This window comes from Acanthopagrus latus, chromosome 20, assembly GCF_904848185.1.
Source record: "Acanthopagrus latus isolate v.2019 chromosome 20, fAcaLat1.1, whole genome shotgun sequence".
Taxonomy (NCBI): Eukaryota; Metazoa; Chordata; class Actinopteri; order Spariformes; family Sparidae; genus Acanthopagrus; species Acanthopagrus latus.
The window spans coordinates 19336483-19350649 of record NC_051058.1 but is presented as its reverse complement, the minus strand read 5'-3'; the positions used below and the strand labels follow the sequence as shown (position 1 = coordinate 19350649).

Sequence of the window (14167 nt, the reverse complement as noted above, 5' to 3'; positions counted from 1 at the left end):
CGATGCGAAACAGCCGTCCTGCTCGCCGAGTTTTATACCCAGCGTTGATCAGATCGCTGAAAATAGAGCAATCTATAAATAAGATGTGGTTCAAAAGGAAACTTAATGTCTTTGATCTGCAGAGAGAGAAACACTTGAAAGTTATAACTCACCGTCACTCAGACTTCCACATTCACTGCACATGTTCACATTTACATTTTACTGAGACTTCGGATCTCGTTTAAAGGCTCCGCGATGATTTCTTATTCCACCCCCTCTCCCACCGCTGTCGCTGAATGACCTTGAAGCTCGAGGAAGATGTGAGTGTGTGTGTGTGTGTGTGTGTGTGTGTGTGTGTGTGTGTGTGTGTGTGTGTGTGAAGATACAGATCTCATCTGGGGGGCGTCGCTGCTGTTGTGACAAATGAAAGCTCGGCCACCGGCGCCGCACCTCAGGCTGCTGCTGGAGGAATGACTCCACTCCTCCACAGCTTCATTCATCTTCTCACGTCTTCCCGTCTGTGATGTTTGATCCATCCATCCGTCGCTGCAACACCTGCTGCCATAGCAACCCCCCCCCCCTCCATTTCTCTCCAGAAGCATGCTGGGTAATCTGACTTCACCTGGAACATTACTCCTGGGGGATTCTTCTGTCCTTGAACCATTTTTCCCTCATCATATTCTCATTTTACTGCCAGAGATGGACGACATTAAACATTTAAATTCAAGCCCACGTATTGTATAATGCCGTCAGGTTGCATTAGATCTACTTGCTTAGTGATGCCGCGAGACTCTTCTCTCCGCCTGCTGCTTCTCCAAACAATCTTAGTTTGAATCACCAGTGTGCAGACATATAATAAATATATTTAAGCAGGTCTGTCATCTCCTGCTGCTTGTTCTGGACATAGCTGAACACACATCACTGCTGTTGTATTGATTGGCGCTCACGGCAGACAGGTGGGCAGAGGAAGGAGCTCAGAAATGGACGAATTGAATAGTTTAAACTGAGCGCTGTGGCGTCTCAGAGGCTCAGACGGTCTGTGGCGTCTTCTGACTTCAAGATTTTTTGCTGCTTCTAGGAAATGAATAACCAGAAAATAGAAAATATTGGACAAAAATAAGTAACTTACATGTACGTTTATGGAGAGTTGTATTAAAACATGGAGCTACTTTTAAGATATATATTAACATTAAGCATTATGAGACTGTTTACTAAGGTTTTTGGTGTACTTTAAAGGCTACTACAATAAGGTACAACATCTTTTGAAATTCTTCTTGTAGATCATCACAAAACACACAAAACAGACGGTAATTAGACAAAGAGATAACTAGAGAGCGTGGTATGAAAATTGTGTAAACTGATTATGTCACCACCAGACTCCATTTAAAAAAAGCGTGATTTTACCTTGCAGAACGCAGGAGTTCCTGGGCCTCGTTTGGTTTGTTTATTCGAGTTATTGTGCGATTTGTTGTTTTAAAGGGTTAGTTTGGATCTGAACAAACAGGTTTGATACTGTATGAGCTATATGATATTTAAAGTTGTGATGTAATGTCACACCGAGGAGGAAGTCAACCTGATCTGCTCATGTGTGCACCACTGAGCTCCGATAAAAGTCGTCCGTCACCACTCCGATTGTTCTCCCTATCAAAACAGCAGCAGCACTGGCGGAGCGGGTTGGTTTGTTGGGAGTTTCATGCAGCAATGATAACACATCAAGTGTTAAGATGCTTAAAGGTGACAGGACAATAGCACCTTCACGGAAGCTGTAAAACAAAAAAAACTGTTATGGAAACATTTAATGGAGAAATCAACTGGAAATATGTGTGAAATCTTGTTCAGGTTCTTGTTTATGATGCCATTTCTGTTTTTTATTTTTCTGAATGACTCCTACTGCTTTTCATGCCGTTTAAGTGCGATGCAATATCATCCATTTATCTCGCGATGTTTCCTGAGCTTCAGTAACACCTGAGGGGACTGATTTTAACATGATGCCGAGAGATTTCTTGTAATTAAAGCTGCGAAAAGGTGCAATAAAGTAAAGAAAACAGTGTATCATCACTGTTAAAATGCTTTTGCACGATAGAGGTGGACTGTGTTTGACCTCTGACCTTTCAGGTGACACTGACAGACACATTTTCACAGGTCAGCCCATTCACACGCTGCAGATGACTTTAATAACTCTAAACTCTTTGTCTTTAGACCAGTGTTTTTCCTCTTCAGACACAGCTACTCAGCCATTCTTTCCTCTTCATACCCGAGCCTTTTACTCCTTTTGTTAATGTTTTCTGGCCACAAATGATTCATGAGTGCTGACTCGTACTTTCTACCTCTCACTCTGAGAAGAACGCGTCTACAGTGAATAGTTAATTTTGTTCAAATATAGAGTGTAATATAGAGTGTTTGCTGTGTAGGAGCGTTCAAAGCCGTCTGCTGCCGCAGTGTTTTGTTTCACTTCACAGGTCTAAGGCTTCTGGTTTATATGTAAATGGGGTGGACAAAATATTGGAAACGCCACCACCCACTACGACTTCTCTTCAACGCCTGAATAGGTCGATCGTCGATCACTCCAAAAACGACACACAATACTGTACCAGGAAATTCATTGTCTTGTGAAAGTTTCGTGTCTGTTTAAACAGTTCATCCACACTGACTTCCTCCTGGCACAGACTTTGTTGATCTTATACTATGTGACCTGACTTCTTTTGGTTATTACTACAGCCACTAGAGGTTGCCATCTAATAATGATCGTAGATTTGGGTCGTAGTCAGCTGGTTTCTGACAAGCTATACAGCCGGGTTTTTTTTTTCTACTGAGGAAAAAGTGACGCTGTCATTTTGCGATGGGTTGTGACGCTCAAAACAGTTTATTCACGTTTTTGCAGACGCTTCTTTTGCAATTATAGCTCATGGGAAAAGGTATTTGTAATTACACAGTTTGGCCACTACAAACTAGTGCCGCCTGGTGGAATGGAGATGTATTTCTTCCTACATAGTTGCCTACATGCTCGTTCGCCATCATCTGTAGTCTTTGTGGTGTGTTCAAATGCAGCTCTCTGGTCGAGCTCTCTGGTGGCTTTCATGGCTGATGGTTGTTTAACGTTGGCTCAGTGTGTGTTGGACCTAAAGTTTCTGATTAACATGCATGGGGTGGACAAAATACTAGTAACAGCACCACCTACTACGACCTCAAGGGTGAAGGTTTAGTAGAATAATCACCTTTCTGACAGCAACACCGGGGGCTTTATTTTTTTGCATCAGTACCTAAAGTTGCCAATGTGTTCGTACGTATGTCTTCATTTAGCCAGTGCACAGCTGTTCATCTCCTTGCAGTGAGCAAAAGAATATTCACCAGATACGACTGTGTGAAATCCTCCGGGATCACTCCCGGTCCTGCAGTCTTGCTGCATCAGTCTTTGAGTTGAGGAAGTCGCCTTTGAAGCAGCCTCTTTTTTTTTTCTTTGCTTTTTAAAGCTTAGAGGAAACATGGAAATGAAAACTCTGAGGTGTCTGCTCCTCTGGCATAAGTTGTGGACCTGAGAAAGAGGGAAAACAAAGAGAGCTGCGTCATCATACGAAAGAACAATCTGTTCTCTCACCCTCCGTCGCTCCGGCTTCCTCTCGGAAGACTCATCTTTGTAAAACCCCTCTAACACTTCTATCATCTTCTGCACTTCTATCACCTCCTCTCCCACTGCTTCTGTATTCTTCATCACATCCACCCACTCCCCGCTGCCTCCCCCGCCTCGCCTCGCCTCTCCTCTCCTCGCCTCCTCCCACTCTTTTCTCTGTGCAAGTGGGAATCCCGGGTGTGACGACAGAAGCTGATGCTGCAGTAAAGTCCTGACTGTGCTGCCGCTGAGGCTGTGATTCAGGAGGCTGTGACGCCCTTGATGTGTGAAAGAATTAACAAAAAGCTGCAGAGAGAGCAGACAGGAGTGCGTCGGAGTGAGTCAGGAGATGAAGGATCTCAAATTAATTGGCTGTCTCTCTCCTTTCCCCCCCCTTTTTTTGAGGTGATACACAGCATTTAGTCGCTGTTATTTCATCCACCCCGTGTGTAGTTTCTCGCGAAACGTCTGCTTTGATTTTTCGATCTTCCTCCAAAACATGAACCATGTGTTCTCAGCCTCTCCCTTCCTCAGCTGTGACCCCCTCCGTCACGCTGCGTTACGAGGACCAAATCCCCCGAGTGGAAACGTCAGCACAACATTAACAGCTGACCTTCTCCTCTCCTCACACGTGCAGAGATGGTGAAATGTTAGCAGCGTGCATGTTCCCCTCAAAAAGGACACGTTTTACAGGCAGAGCAGAGAGAAAATGTCTGTTTCACATCATCTATTTTGCAGTTTTGTCCTCTTCACCCTGATCCATCCTCCATTTTCTCCAATGTGCCATTTTAAATGGCAACATCTGGATCTCTGTAAGACATGATAGTGCTCTCTACCTTTAACACATCATCCCGTATACAGCTGATTTTTTTGACATTGGTGCGTCCAGCAGCACTGCAGCGACATTATGCTGCAGCTACAGCTCTCAAACACAGTTAATATTACATTCATTTCCCTCAGGGAGACGTGTGGCTAAAGTATTATCGAATCTTGCCTCCTGCTGGTAATTGAGGACATGGCAGTTCTAACTCGAGACATTTTGAATAATCTGCTGTCCTTGTAGATACTATAATGCTCTATTATGCAGGTACATTTGCAGATATAATACAGACGGGACTGTGAGGTCAAGAAGAAGTCGGCGGTGAATTTTCTTGCCGGAAAAAAAAACAAGCTGACAGCCATTTTTTAAACCTGTATTGTGTTTATCATACCATGCCAGACAATAGATGAGGTGTTTGTGTGTGTGTGTGTGTGTGTGTGTGTGTGTGTGTGTGTATGTGTGTGTGTCTACCTGTATTCAAGCCAGACACCTGTCAAAGAAGAGAGAAAATTAGAGAACCAGTCCTTCACATTGTGAGCCTCTCTGAGTGTGTGAAAGTGCCACACAGCTCTTTCCAGGAGTGTCGGCTAATTGCTAACCTGCTCATTAGTGTGCGTGTGTGTGTGTGTTTGTGCGTTTGTGAGTGTTAGCATCAGGATCATCATCCCGTCGTCCACCGAGCCAGCTAATCGTGCTCACATTTCCATGTTGTCAGAGAGGAAATTAATCCAGAGAGAGACGGAGAGCGACCGGCAGTGATTTACTTCAAAAGAAAAAAAAGGAAAAAAAATCCTGGATTTGTACACAGTGTGCCAGAAATAAATTAGGTTAGGTCAATATGCAGAGACGGAGCCGCTGTGACTGTGCTAACAGTGCTAACAGCAACAGTGTCATTGTTCTGGAGACAAAGCCACACAGTGAACACAGTCACCTGAAGATCTAGACGTGATTAGATTTCTTTCCGTCAATTGAACGCACCTAAGTGGCTACAGATGGATCTTTAAAGGCTGTTTCTGGTTTCTGTGTAGGGGAGCAATGTTGGTACACGATGATCTTCCACCACCGTGTTCGGACTGAATTGTCAAAAGAGCAAATGGATGAATTAGCATGACATTTTGTTCGAACATTCATGCTCCCCAGAGGATGAAGTCAAGCACATTTAAGCAATCGTGATCTTTTGTCCTGATGTTTTCAAGCTACTCCTCATCAGCCTGATAATTTTAGCTGATTTTTTATATCTGTGTGTGTGTGTGTGTGTGTGTGTGTGTGTGTGTGTGTGTGTGTGTGTGTGTGTGTGTGCAGTGTGTGTTTTCACTCCAGCCTGTTGACAAGCGGGGTAATAAGTCAGAGGAGAGGGCTCAGAGAAGGACTGGTGAGTGTTGAAACAAAGAGTTAAAGGACCAGATAGTCAGGTCTCATTCTTCCGGCCACCCTCCACCCTTTTCTCCACTTCTCTCCTCCTCCTCCTCCCTCTGTCATTCCACTTTCTCCCCTCTGACTCTCACCGGTCTCCTGCCTGTGAACAGGTGGTTTCCCTCCTGTCAGCGGGGGGGATGTGGAAGAGAAAGCTGCAGATCAGCAGGACGAGAGCCTCGCGCAGGAACAGCTCGGCTCTGTAAGTCCTCGCGGCCTCAGCAGGGTGCCGGCAACCTTGTTTCTAATTCAGACTGAATTATAGTAAAGTCTGTTTGTGTTTGGACGTAGCCAAGAGGGGGGTGTGTTGTTCTGTGTTGTTCAGGAGGTGAGGTAAGGCGGACTGTAGTGGTTTTGCGTTTGTTGGCTGTTTTGGATTATTGCTTGGAGCGTATGCTGCTGCTAAAGTGGGTTTTTGATTCATTGTACCTTCACTTCTTTAAATGAATTTTCTTGTTTGCTTTCTTCTAATAAGGTAGTCTTTACAAATAGTTCATGAGTTGCGTCTAATAACTTTATTAAAGGCTATTAATTAATTCCAGTCTTGTATAGATCAGATATAAGCATAAACAAGCACAAGAATTTGGGATTTTTTACTTATATAGCTCAAAATCACGCCCACATTGCCTCAGCAAGCTTCCACTGTAGTTCACTGTACGCCCAGTTTAGACCCTGATGACTAATTTTACACCTTCTACCTGTTAAACAAGAAGTTTTCTACCTCCGAGCTGCTTAAATTCACCTCAGGTTGACCTCTCGCTGCTTATATGATTATCAATTCTGCTATTGTTGAGATCATTGACAGGAGAGAGGGAGTGAACGTCATGGTCGACAGAAGTGAATCCAAAAACAACAGATTTCTGTGCCCATGTAATCATGTTCTGCCTGTTGCTGTGAGCGGCTGCAGGGCGTGAGCGGGTTATAAATCACTGTATCTCCAGGCTTCACATCTGTAAACCTGAGTTCAATCATGGATTTTAACTCTGAGGAGAGCATTGCTTTAAAGAGGAGCTTAATGCTGCGATGCTTTTAGTGAAAGTGAGGCCAGACTGCAGCCTGATGTTTAATCGATATGTGTGGAGCCTCGGCTGCAGCTTCATGTTCCGAGTGTTTATGTCGTTCTGGTTTTCTCTCTCTGCTGAGCCGAGTTTACGCTCCTCACATGTCCTCCTCTGAATGTCTGCGCTGGTAATTGTTCGCTCCGCTTAACTTTTGGTGGCTGTTGTGGTTCTTAACTAAGAGGAAGCTTTTTTTTTTTTTTTTATTCATCTGCTGGGTTTAGAGGAAAGATAAAGAGGGACAGTAACTTAGTAAAACCAGGATTACAGCTGCAAGGATTGGTCCATCAATCAATTGACAGTAAATTATCAGCTGTATTTTATTTTGATGTGCTTTGATTACGACAAAAAGCTCCCATTGGAATTATTATATGCATTTTTTTTTTAAACAAATGTACAACATTTTATTGAATATTAAACAGTTAACAGATTAAATGACGACGATGAATTCGATCCAGACGTGTACTGAGGCCTGCAGACATACTGATGAATAAATGTTTTCGAATGGATCAACTTCACGGCCTGTCAGATGTAAACTACGAGGAGGGTCCAGGAATTTATCATTTAATGTAATTATCTGTATTATTTATTATCAAGACGTACGCTGCAGTTTGCCTCTTTCTCTGCTGGTGTCACTGAAGACAGATTGTGGCCCTCATGTGGAGCTGAGTTCATAAATCTGGGAGCACAGTTAATCCACTCCACTTTGGTTTCTTAATACATTTGCAGAGATTTCAATAAGATAGTTTTTTTTTTTCTTTTGGTACCATGTGACCGCTCAGCTGCTCCGCAGTCGTGATTACAACACAGCGAGAATCGACTCGACATGACTCGGCAGATGAATGTAGACGGCGTGACATTCAGCCGTGATGTTTTCCAGGAGACCGTAAGAGGCGAAGATGTTTCAGCGAGATAGAAACGTCAGATGAAGGGTTTTTATCTCACTCCTTCAGAACAAAGAATCGCACAGTGAGATGTTCATGTCTGGAAGATTCAGAGGTGCAACACAACCAGAGAATCTTAATAACGTCTGGAAACACGCAGTACTTCTTCACGCTTGACGTTGAATCAGGAACACCAGCGGAGGGAATGTTGCATCACTGATCTGATGATTTATAACGGTATTAAGAGCTTCTAAAGGTCAGCTAAGATTGACTCTGACTGGAATCAATGCTCATTAGAAAACACTGTTTGTTCTGATTTACAAATGTGTAAAGCTGCAGGACATGTGACGTAATTTTACTGCGCTGTATAAGACGGTTTGTCTCTGTGTGCAAACACAGCTGAAATATCACAAGAAGATGAAAAGACAACACATTATACCATACTGGGATATTTTTAATCCTTTGCAGTTCAGCCAACATAAAGCTCACATGTATTTCATATTTTTCCAGATCAGACATTTAAGCAATTTCCCCCGTTTTCCTAATTGGTTCCTTGTCTTGACTCTTCGGTTGTCAGGATGAGCTCCTCGAGCTCGATCTGCAGCAAAGACGCATGATTTCCATCAATTATAACTCACTGAACTCAGCCGCTCTGATCTATGATAAATGGGAACATAGACTGGACACTGTGCTCTCATCCTGCCAAATTAGCAAAAAAACCAAAACAATATTCTCACATGGATACTAGCAGGTGCAGAGACTCACCGACGGCTCTGGAGTTTTTCCCAGTTATCTGATTAGTAGACTGGAATATTTGTCAACTTATGATTTAACAATTACTTTGAGTCCCAGTACGCTGATTTTGTGAAGTTCTCTGTGACGATCTGTCGGCCTCAGCCTTCACCACTCTGCTGGCTGCTGGAGGCCTTATTATTATGAAATGGAAGCATTTCTTGTCCTCTGAATTTGAAGATTGGATCGAGGAGGTTCTGAACTGTAAGAGATTCTCCAATAATAGCTCCTTTAAAACTTTCATTTAATCTGGACGCTCTGTCTGCATCACTTTAAACCTTAGATAAGGGTGCCTGATCCTGACAATGGCTTTCAACTTCATTTTTTCTCCAAGTGTTCACAGAAAGAAAAGAGAAACACATACAAAAGATGAGTGATCGTAAATTAAACAGTGGCTGAAAGAGAGCCAAAAGAACTCGTTCTTTGGAGTTGTTCAGCTCGATGTTCTGCTCCACGTCAGATCAAAGTTTCACAGTATGTTCTCTAAAGGCCACGACGCTCCAGGCAACAGTTTTCTCCAGAGTAAATCCTGCACTTCATCATTAACCTTTAGTTCCTCGTAGCCTCACGCGTTCTGACGTCCACATTGATTTAGGTCAAGCTGTCAATCGATCAGCTCTCTGTGTTCTGGCCTCCAAGCTCTTGATATGACTCATAGTCGATATCTGTGTTGTGAGCTTCCAAAAAACTGGCCAGAAGGGGCTGATAATCCATGAAAACCGTTGTAAGAAAAATGTTTCTTTTAATGCTGGATATTGATCATTTTTCATATTTTATTATTGTCAGAAAATCCCACGAGAAGACCAAAACAAACGATGGACACATGAAAACACATTAAAGAGCCGCAATGTTGCTCTGGGCGACATCAAACCCACACACACACACACACACACACACACACACACCGTCCTGCTGCCACAAACACTCACAAGAGCACCAAATGTGGATTCATCCGCCGCTGAAAATAGTCCCTGAAAAATGCACATTTTCCTCCTGATTGAGTAACATTTGATTAAAAGCACAACGACCAGGTGGAACTCTGTGTTACTGAGCAGATTTCTGTCTTTTGCTGTATTGCACGTTACACCTTCGTTGTTGTTAGCATGTTAGCATGTTAGCACACTGATACTGTGAAGCCTCACAGAGCTGCTACATGGAGCATCGTTTATCATTATAATTGTTTTATTAGATTGTCTGTAAATTAATCAACAAGCGTTCTCATTATTTGAAAAAGTGACATTTGGACTGTAGAGGACATTGAGCTTCTATTTCATCTTGTGGATTTAACCATAACTGGTTAAATCTTGGTCTGTATAATGTTGACTATTGAGGAATTTAACTCTTTAAATCACTTTTCTTCTTTGCTGTTGTAAATTCAAGTCAAGCCAATTCCAAATTTGTGTCAGAGAGCTTCACAAACAACAGGAAAACCACCACAAATGCCTCTTTAACAGAGAAAAAGGCAGAGCCAGATATGAAGATAACACAAAATATACATCGACATATATCGAGTCCTTGTCCTGTTGATCTTTTCATCCAACAAACATCCTGAGTCACTCTCAGGCTCAGTTTTCTGTCAGATTTCTGACCGGAGTCTCTGCAGTTTTACAGCTTGAGCCCTTCGAAAACGGCTGAGTTATAAACATTCCAGTGATGTGATTCGCTCCAGGCTGCAATTATTTATTAGGTGCACAGAAATTCAGCAAATGATGTAATTAAATTGATAGAGTAGTGTGTGTGTGTGCGTGTGTGTGTGTGTGTGTGTGTGTGTGTGTTGCCCAGTTCCCACGGTAACAAGTTATGCAATTTAGTAAATTTCCCCTCCAGCCTAACAGTCTCCTTTTTTCTCTCCTCTTCTCTTCCAGAGCTGAAAAAACAGAAGTATTAAGTGAAGACCTACTACAGGTAAGAATGAAGTGTGTGTGTGTGTGCGTGTGTGTGTGTGCGTGTGTGTGTTTGCTGTTTGCTGCCTCTCATAGGTAGAATTATTACTGATGCAAAGTAATCTGTGTGCATAAGATGACTTTTTCAGATGCCTTTGAGGTGGAATTGAAGCTCTCCATGAGACAAAAGGCTGAACGTCCCCGCTGATTGACTCGGGCTGCAGCGCTCTAATTGATCTGATTAATGGCGCCCTCAGCAGCAGCCACATCAGTTCCACTGAGTCGGTATCATAATGAAATGAGACGCATTTAAATACGACAGGTTCAAGCCAATCACCAGAATTAATTTTGGCAATATGCATTTCTGCAAACCGAAGATATGCTGAAACGTTCTTGATGTGGCAACTTTAAATGTTCAAGTTTGTGTTTTGATGCTGTCTGGTTAGATTTAGGTATAAAAACAACTTGGATAGGGTTAGAAAAAGATCATGTTTTGGCTTAAAATACCTCATTTTGTCACCTCAAGCTCGGCTGGAAAACATCCTGAAGTCTCGTTAAAAACATGCAGTTTGGTTTCTCAAACACAGAAGGAAAATATCCCCATGTTTAGTCAAAAATACCCTGTAATGTCAAACATGGCTGGAAAATGTCTTAATGTCTCGGTACAAATATCCAGTTTTGATTTTGCATACAAGGCTGGAAAATGTCTCGCCATCTTGTTAAATATTTCTTGTTTCGTTGCCTCTGACTCCACTGGAGACTGTCCCAACATCTCATTAGTAATTTCTCGTTTCCTTCACCTCAGTCACAGCTGGAAAATATCTTGGCATCTGGCTTTGTTTTCACAAATACGGCTTGATGTCTCTTCAAGAATATCCTATTATGTTGCTTCTAACACAGTTTTGAGATGTTCGGACACCTTGTTGAAAATATCGAGTTTGTCACTTGTCATCAAACAAAAAAAAAGAAGTGGATTCATGCTTACAAATGTTGAAAACACCGTCTCGTCCAACGATCATGCCTTTACCATTCCTTCCATTTCCCAACAAGTCCGTCGGCTCACATGCATGCAATGTCAACATCATATGACACATATTGTAGAAATGTCAATATGGTACGTATGTTGTGAAAACAATGTGAACAAATCGTTGGTTTGCAGAAATGTAAACTGGAAATTGCTTTTATAAATGTCACCCACCAAGAAGAACCTCGTTATGATACAAGTACTTTAAGAGACAAAGAGCTCAGTCAGTCGACTTCAGAGCCTGTATTTATTAATCAGACTCTCTTCTAGCTCGAGGCTTTAAGCGCCTGCATGTTCACGTCCGTAGCGGCGGATGGGGGACGTCCCGAAACCAACATAATGTGTTCATGACACACAAGTGGAATGTGCTGTTGCAGAGCATATGTTACGTCTGTCACCCACCTCTCACTGAGAGCTGTATCTTTCCTCTCTGACAGGTGGAGAAACGCCTGGAGCTGGTCAAGCAGGTTTCCCACAGCACACACAAGAAGCTGACCGCCTGTCTGCAGGGCCAGCAGGGCGTGGACGTGGACAAGAAGTCTGTCAGGTCACCCTCGGTGAGAAGAAGCCCCGAAGATGCTGATTTATCTATATTTCCAGTCTTACGAGTAGATTCATTATATGATATGTGATAATAAAGTATCTCCGTGACAGTTTGAGTGATACGAGGATGAATTTTTCCTTCAGGTCCTTTTTGTTTGGATTGTGTTTGTGTTACAGTCTGTGTGTTAATCGCAGATTTTTCTCAGTGTCGATGTGTTGAGCAAAACTGTGACGGCTGACTCATCGCTTGTTTGTGTGTTTCTCTCGGTGCAGAAGAAGCTTCCTCTCACAACACTAGCACAATGTATGGTGGAGGGGGCGGCTGTGCTCGGGGACGAGTCTCTACTAGGGTGAGTTAACACACACACACACACACACACACACACACACACACACACACACAGTAATTTACATAATCTTTAATTATGACATGGAAAGGAATGTTTTTATCGCCCAGCGACCCGGAACTAATTCTCTCATTCATGCCCAGAAATGCAGTCAGATGAGGATGAAACTCCTCCTCTACTCCAACATGTGAATTGCTTGTATTTTTTTTGTTAAATCAAACCTTTATTTAACCACAGAGCATCATTCTGAGTGCTCAACTGACTGAAAACGTAAAGGGGTAACTCCACCAATGTCCACATTAAAGGGTGTTTACAGGTCCCAGGGAGCACTGCTGTATACATGAATAAAGTAAAATAGTGTTTAGTGCTGTCGCTCAGTGTTGTTGCATCATGGGAAATGTAGTTTTTAGAGTTGAAGAAGAATGTGTGGAGATTTTCATATTGATGTTGCAATGATGTTCAAAATATTTGTGGATTAAAGTTTTTCGCTTGTAACTCTTTTGCAAACACTAAAAACCCCTTTTGTTTTTTATTCAGAGAGCTGAAAGAGAATAATTCATTCAGTTCAATATTTTATATGCGCATGTAAATGTCAAGCTCCACTCATGGCTGGGTGACGCCCACATCTGTAATGACTTGCACTATATTACATCACCTTGCTGAATGAATTCACACAGTAAATGTTTAGGCATCGCTGTTGTTTATTAGAGTGTTAATGATCAGCGGTTCAGATGGAGGCGTGTAGAAGACGTTGTGTGATCCAGGAGGACTGTGGCAGTGTCGACCTCAGAGACCCACATCTCACTTTGTGACTCACACTCTGTGTCTGGATGTTTCCTGGTCCTGTTGTCTGTTGCAGGAAGATGCTGAAGCTCTGCGGCGACACGCAGGACCGACTCGCTCAGGAGCTCATCCTGTTCGAGCTCACCATCGAGAGAGACGTCATCGAGCCGCTGTACGACCTCGCAGAGGTACGAAAACCACACTGTGGGGAGGACTGAGGATCAAATGCATTCCAGTGACGTGAATAGTAAAAAAACAAAATGCAACCAAAGACAACATATTACATTTAATCAATAAAGAAGTTGGACCAGGGACTGATCAATACAGGAGACAATAAGAGAGAACTAGCTGATCTGTACCTAAACCTTACAGAACCAGGATATATTGACATGAAGCAAAAAATATAATTTATTTAAAATACATTTTGATATGTAGAAGGAGTCTCCATATGTTTGACAATACGTGCCAATATATTGTCATTTTGTTTCAAGAATATAAGTCCAAATAGTTTGAAATATCTAGATTTATTTAAAAATGTTTGCTCTTAATGCATTTATTATTATATATCAGATTTCTAAAAAACAAATGTAAATAGTAAACATGAAATATGGCAATTATAAAGAGACAAAATATCATTCAATCTATTCAATGATACATTATAGTAAGTACCTTATTAAATAAGTACAGTATTTTATTTAGAGAGGAGAATTACACTCATTTTAAAGATAAAAATCTCATAATCACAAGATGAAAATATTGTCAGAAATGTTAAAAATGAGAGTTAAAATTTTAAACGATGGATTGATTTTTTAATATATTAGAACTTCATGTGTTTCTCTTACATATGTGACTAATAATGCATTTATGGTGAAAAGCCTGCACACAGAGTTACACCCATATTTCTTTATTTAGCCTTTATTTAACCAGGAAAGTCCCATTCAGACTAAAAACCTTTTTTTCAAGGGAGTCCTGGCCAAGAGGCAGCAAAAATTGAACCCAGTGTCTGATATAGGATAAACTGTACAGGAGACTCA

At 42.0% G+C, this 14167-nt stretch overlaps 1 protein-coding gene across 5 annotated transcripts in view; it reads left to right on the top strand.

Annotated features, from left to right (window-relative positions):
* LOC119009705 (rho GTPase-activating protein 44-like) overlaps positions 1 to 14167 on the top strand; it is a 66657-nt gene that overhangs the window by 28916 nt on the left and 23574 nt on the right. For all 5 annotated transcript variants that reach the window (XM_037081207.1, XM_037081206.1, XM_037081204.1 and 2 more), the window contains exons 2-5: positions 10419 to 10458; positions 11898 to 12017; positions 12277 to 12353; positions 13210 to 13321. In XM_037081207.1, the coding sequence (XP_036937102.1) occupies positions 10419 to 10458; positions 11898 to 12017; positions 12277 to 12353; positions 13210 to 13321 (349 nt within the window). The remainder of the gene's footprint in view (positions 1 to 10418; positions 10459 to 11897; positions 12018 to 12276; positions 12354 to 13209; positions 13322 to 14167) is intronic.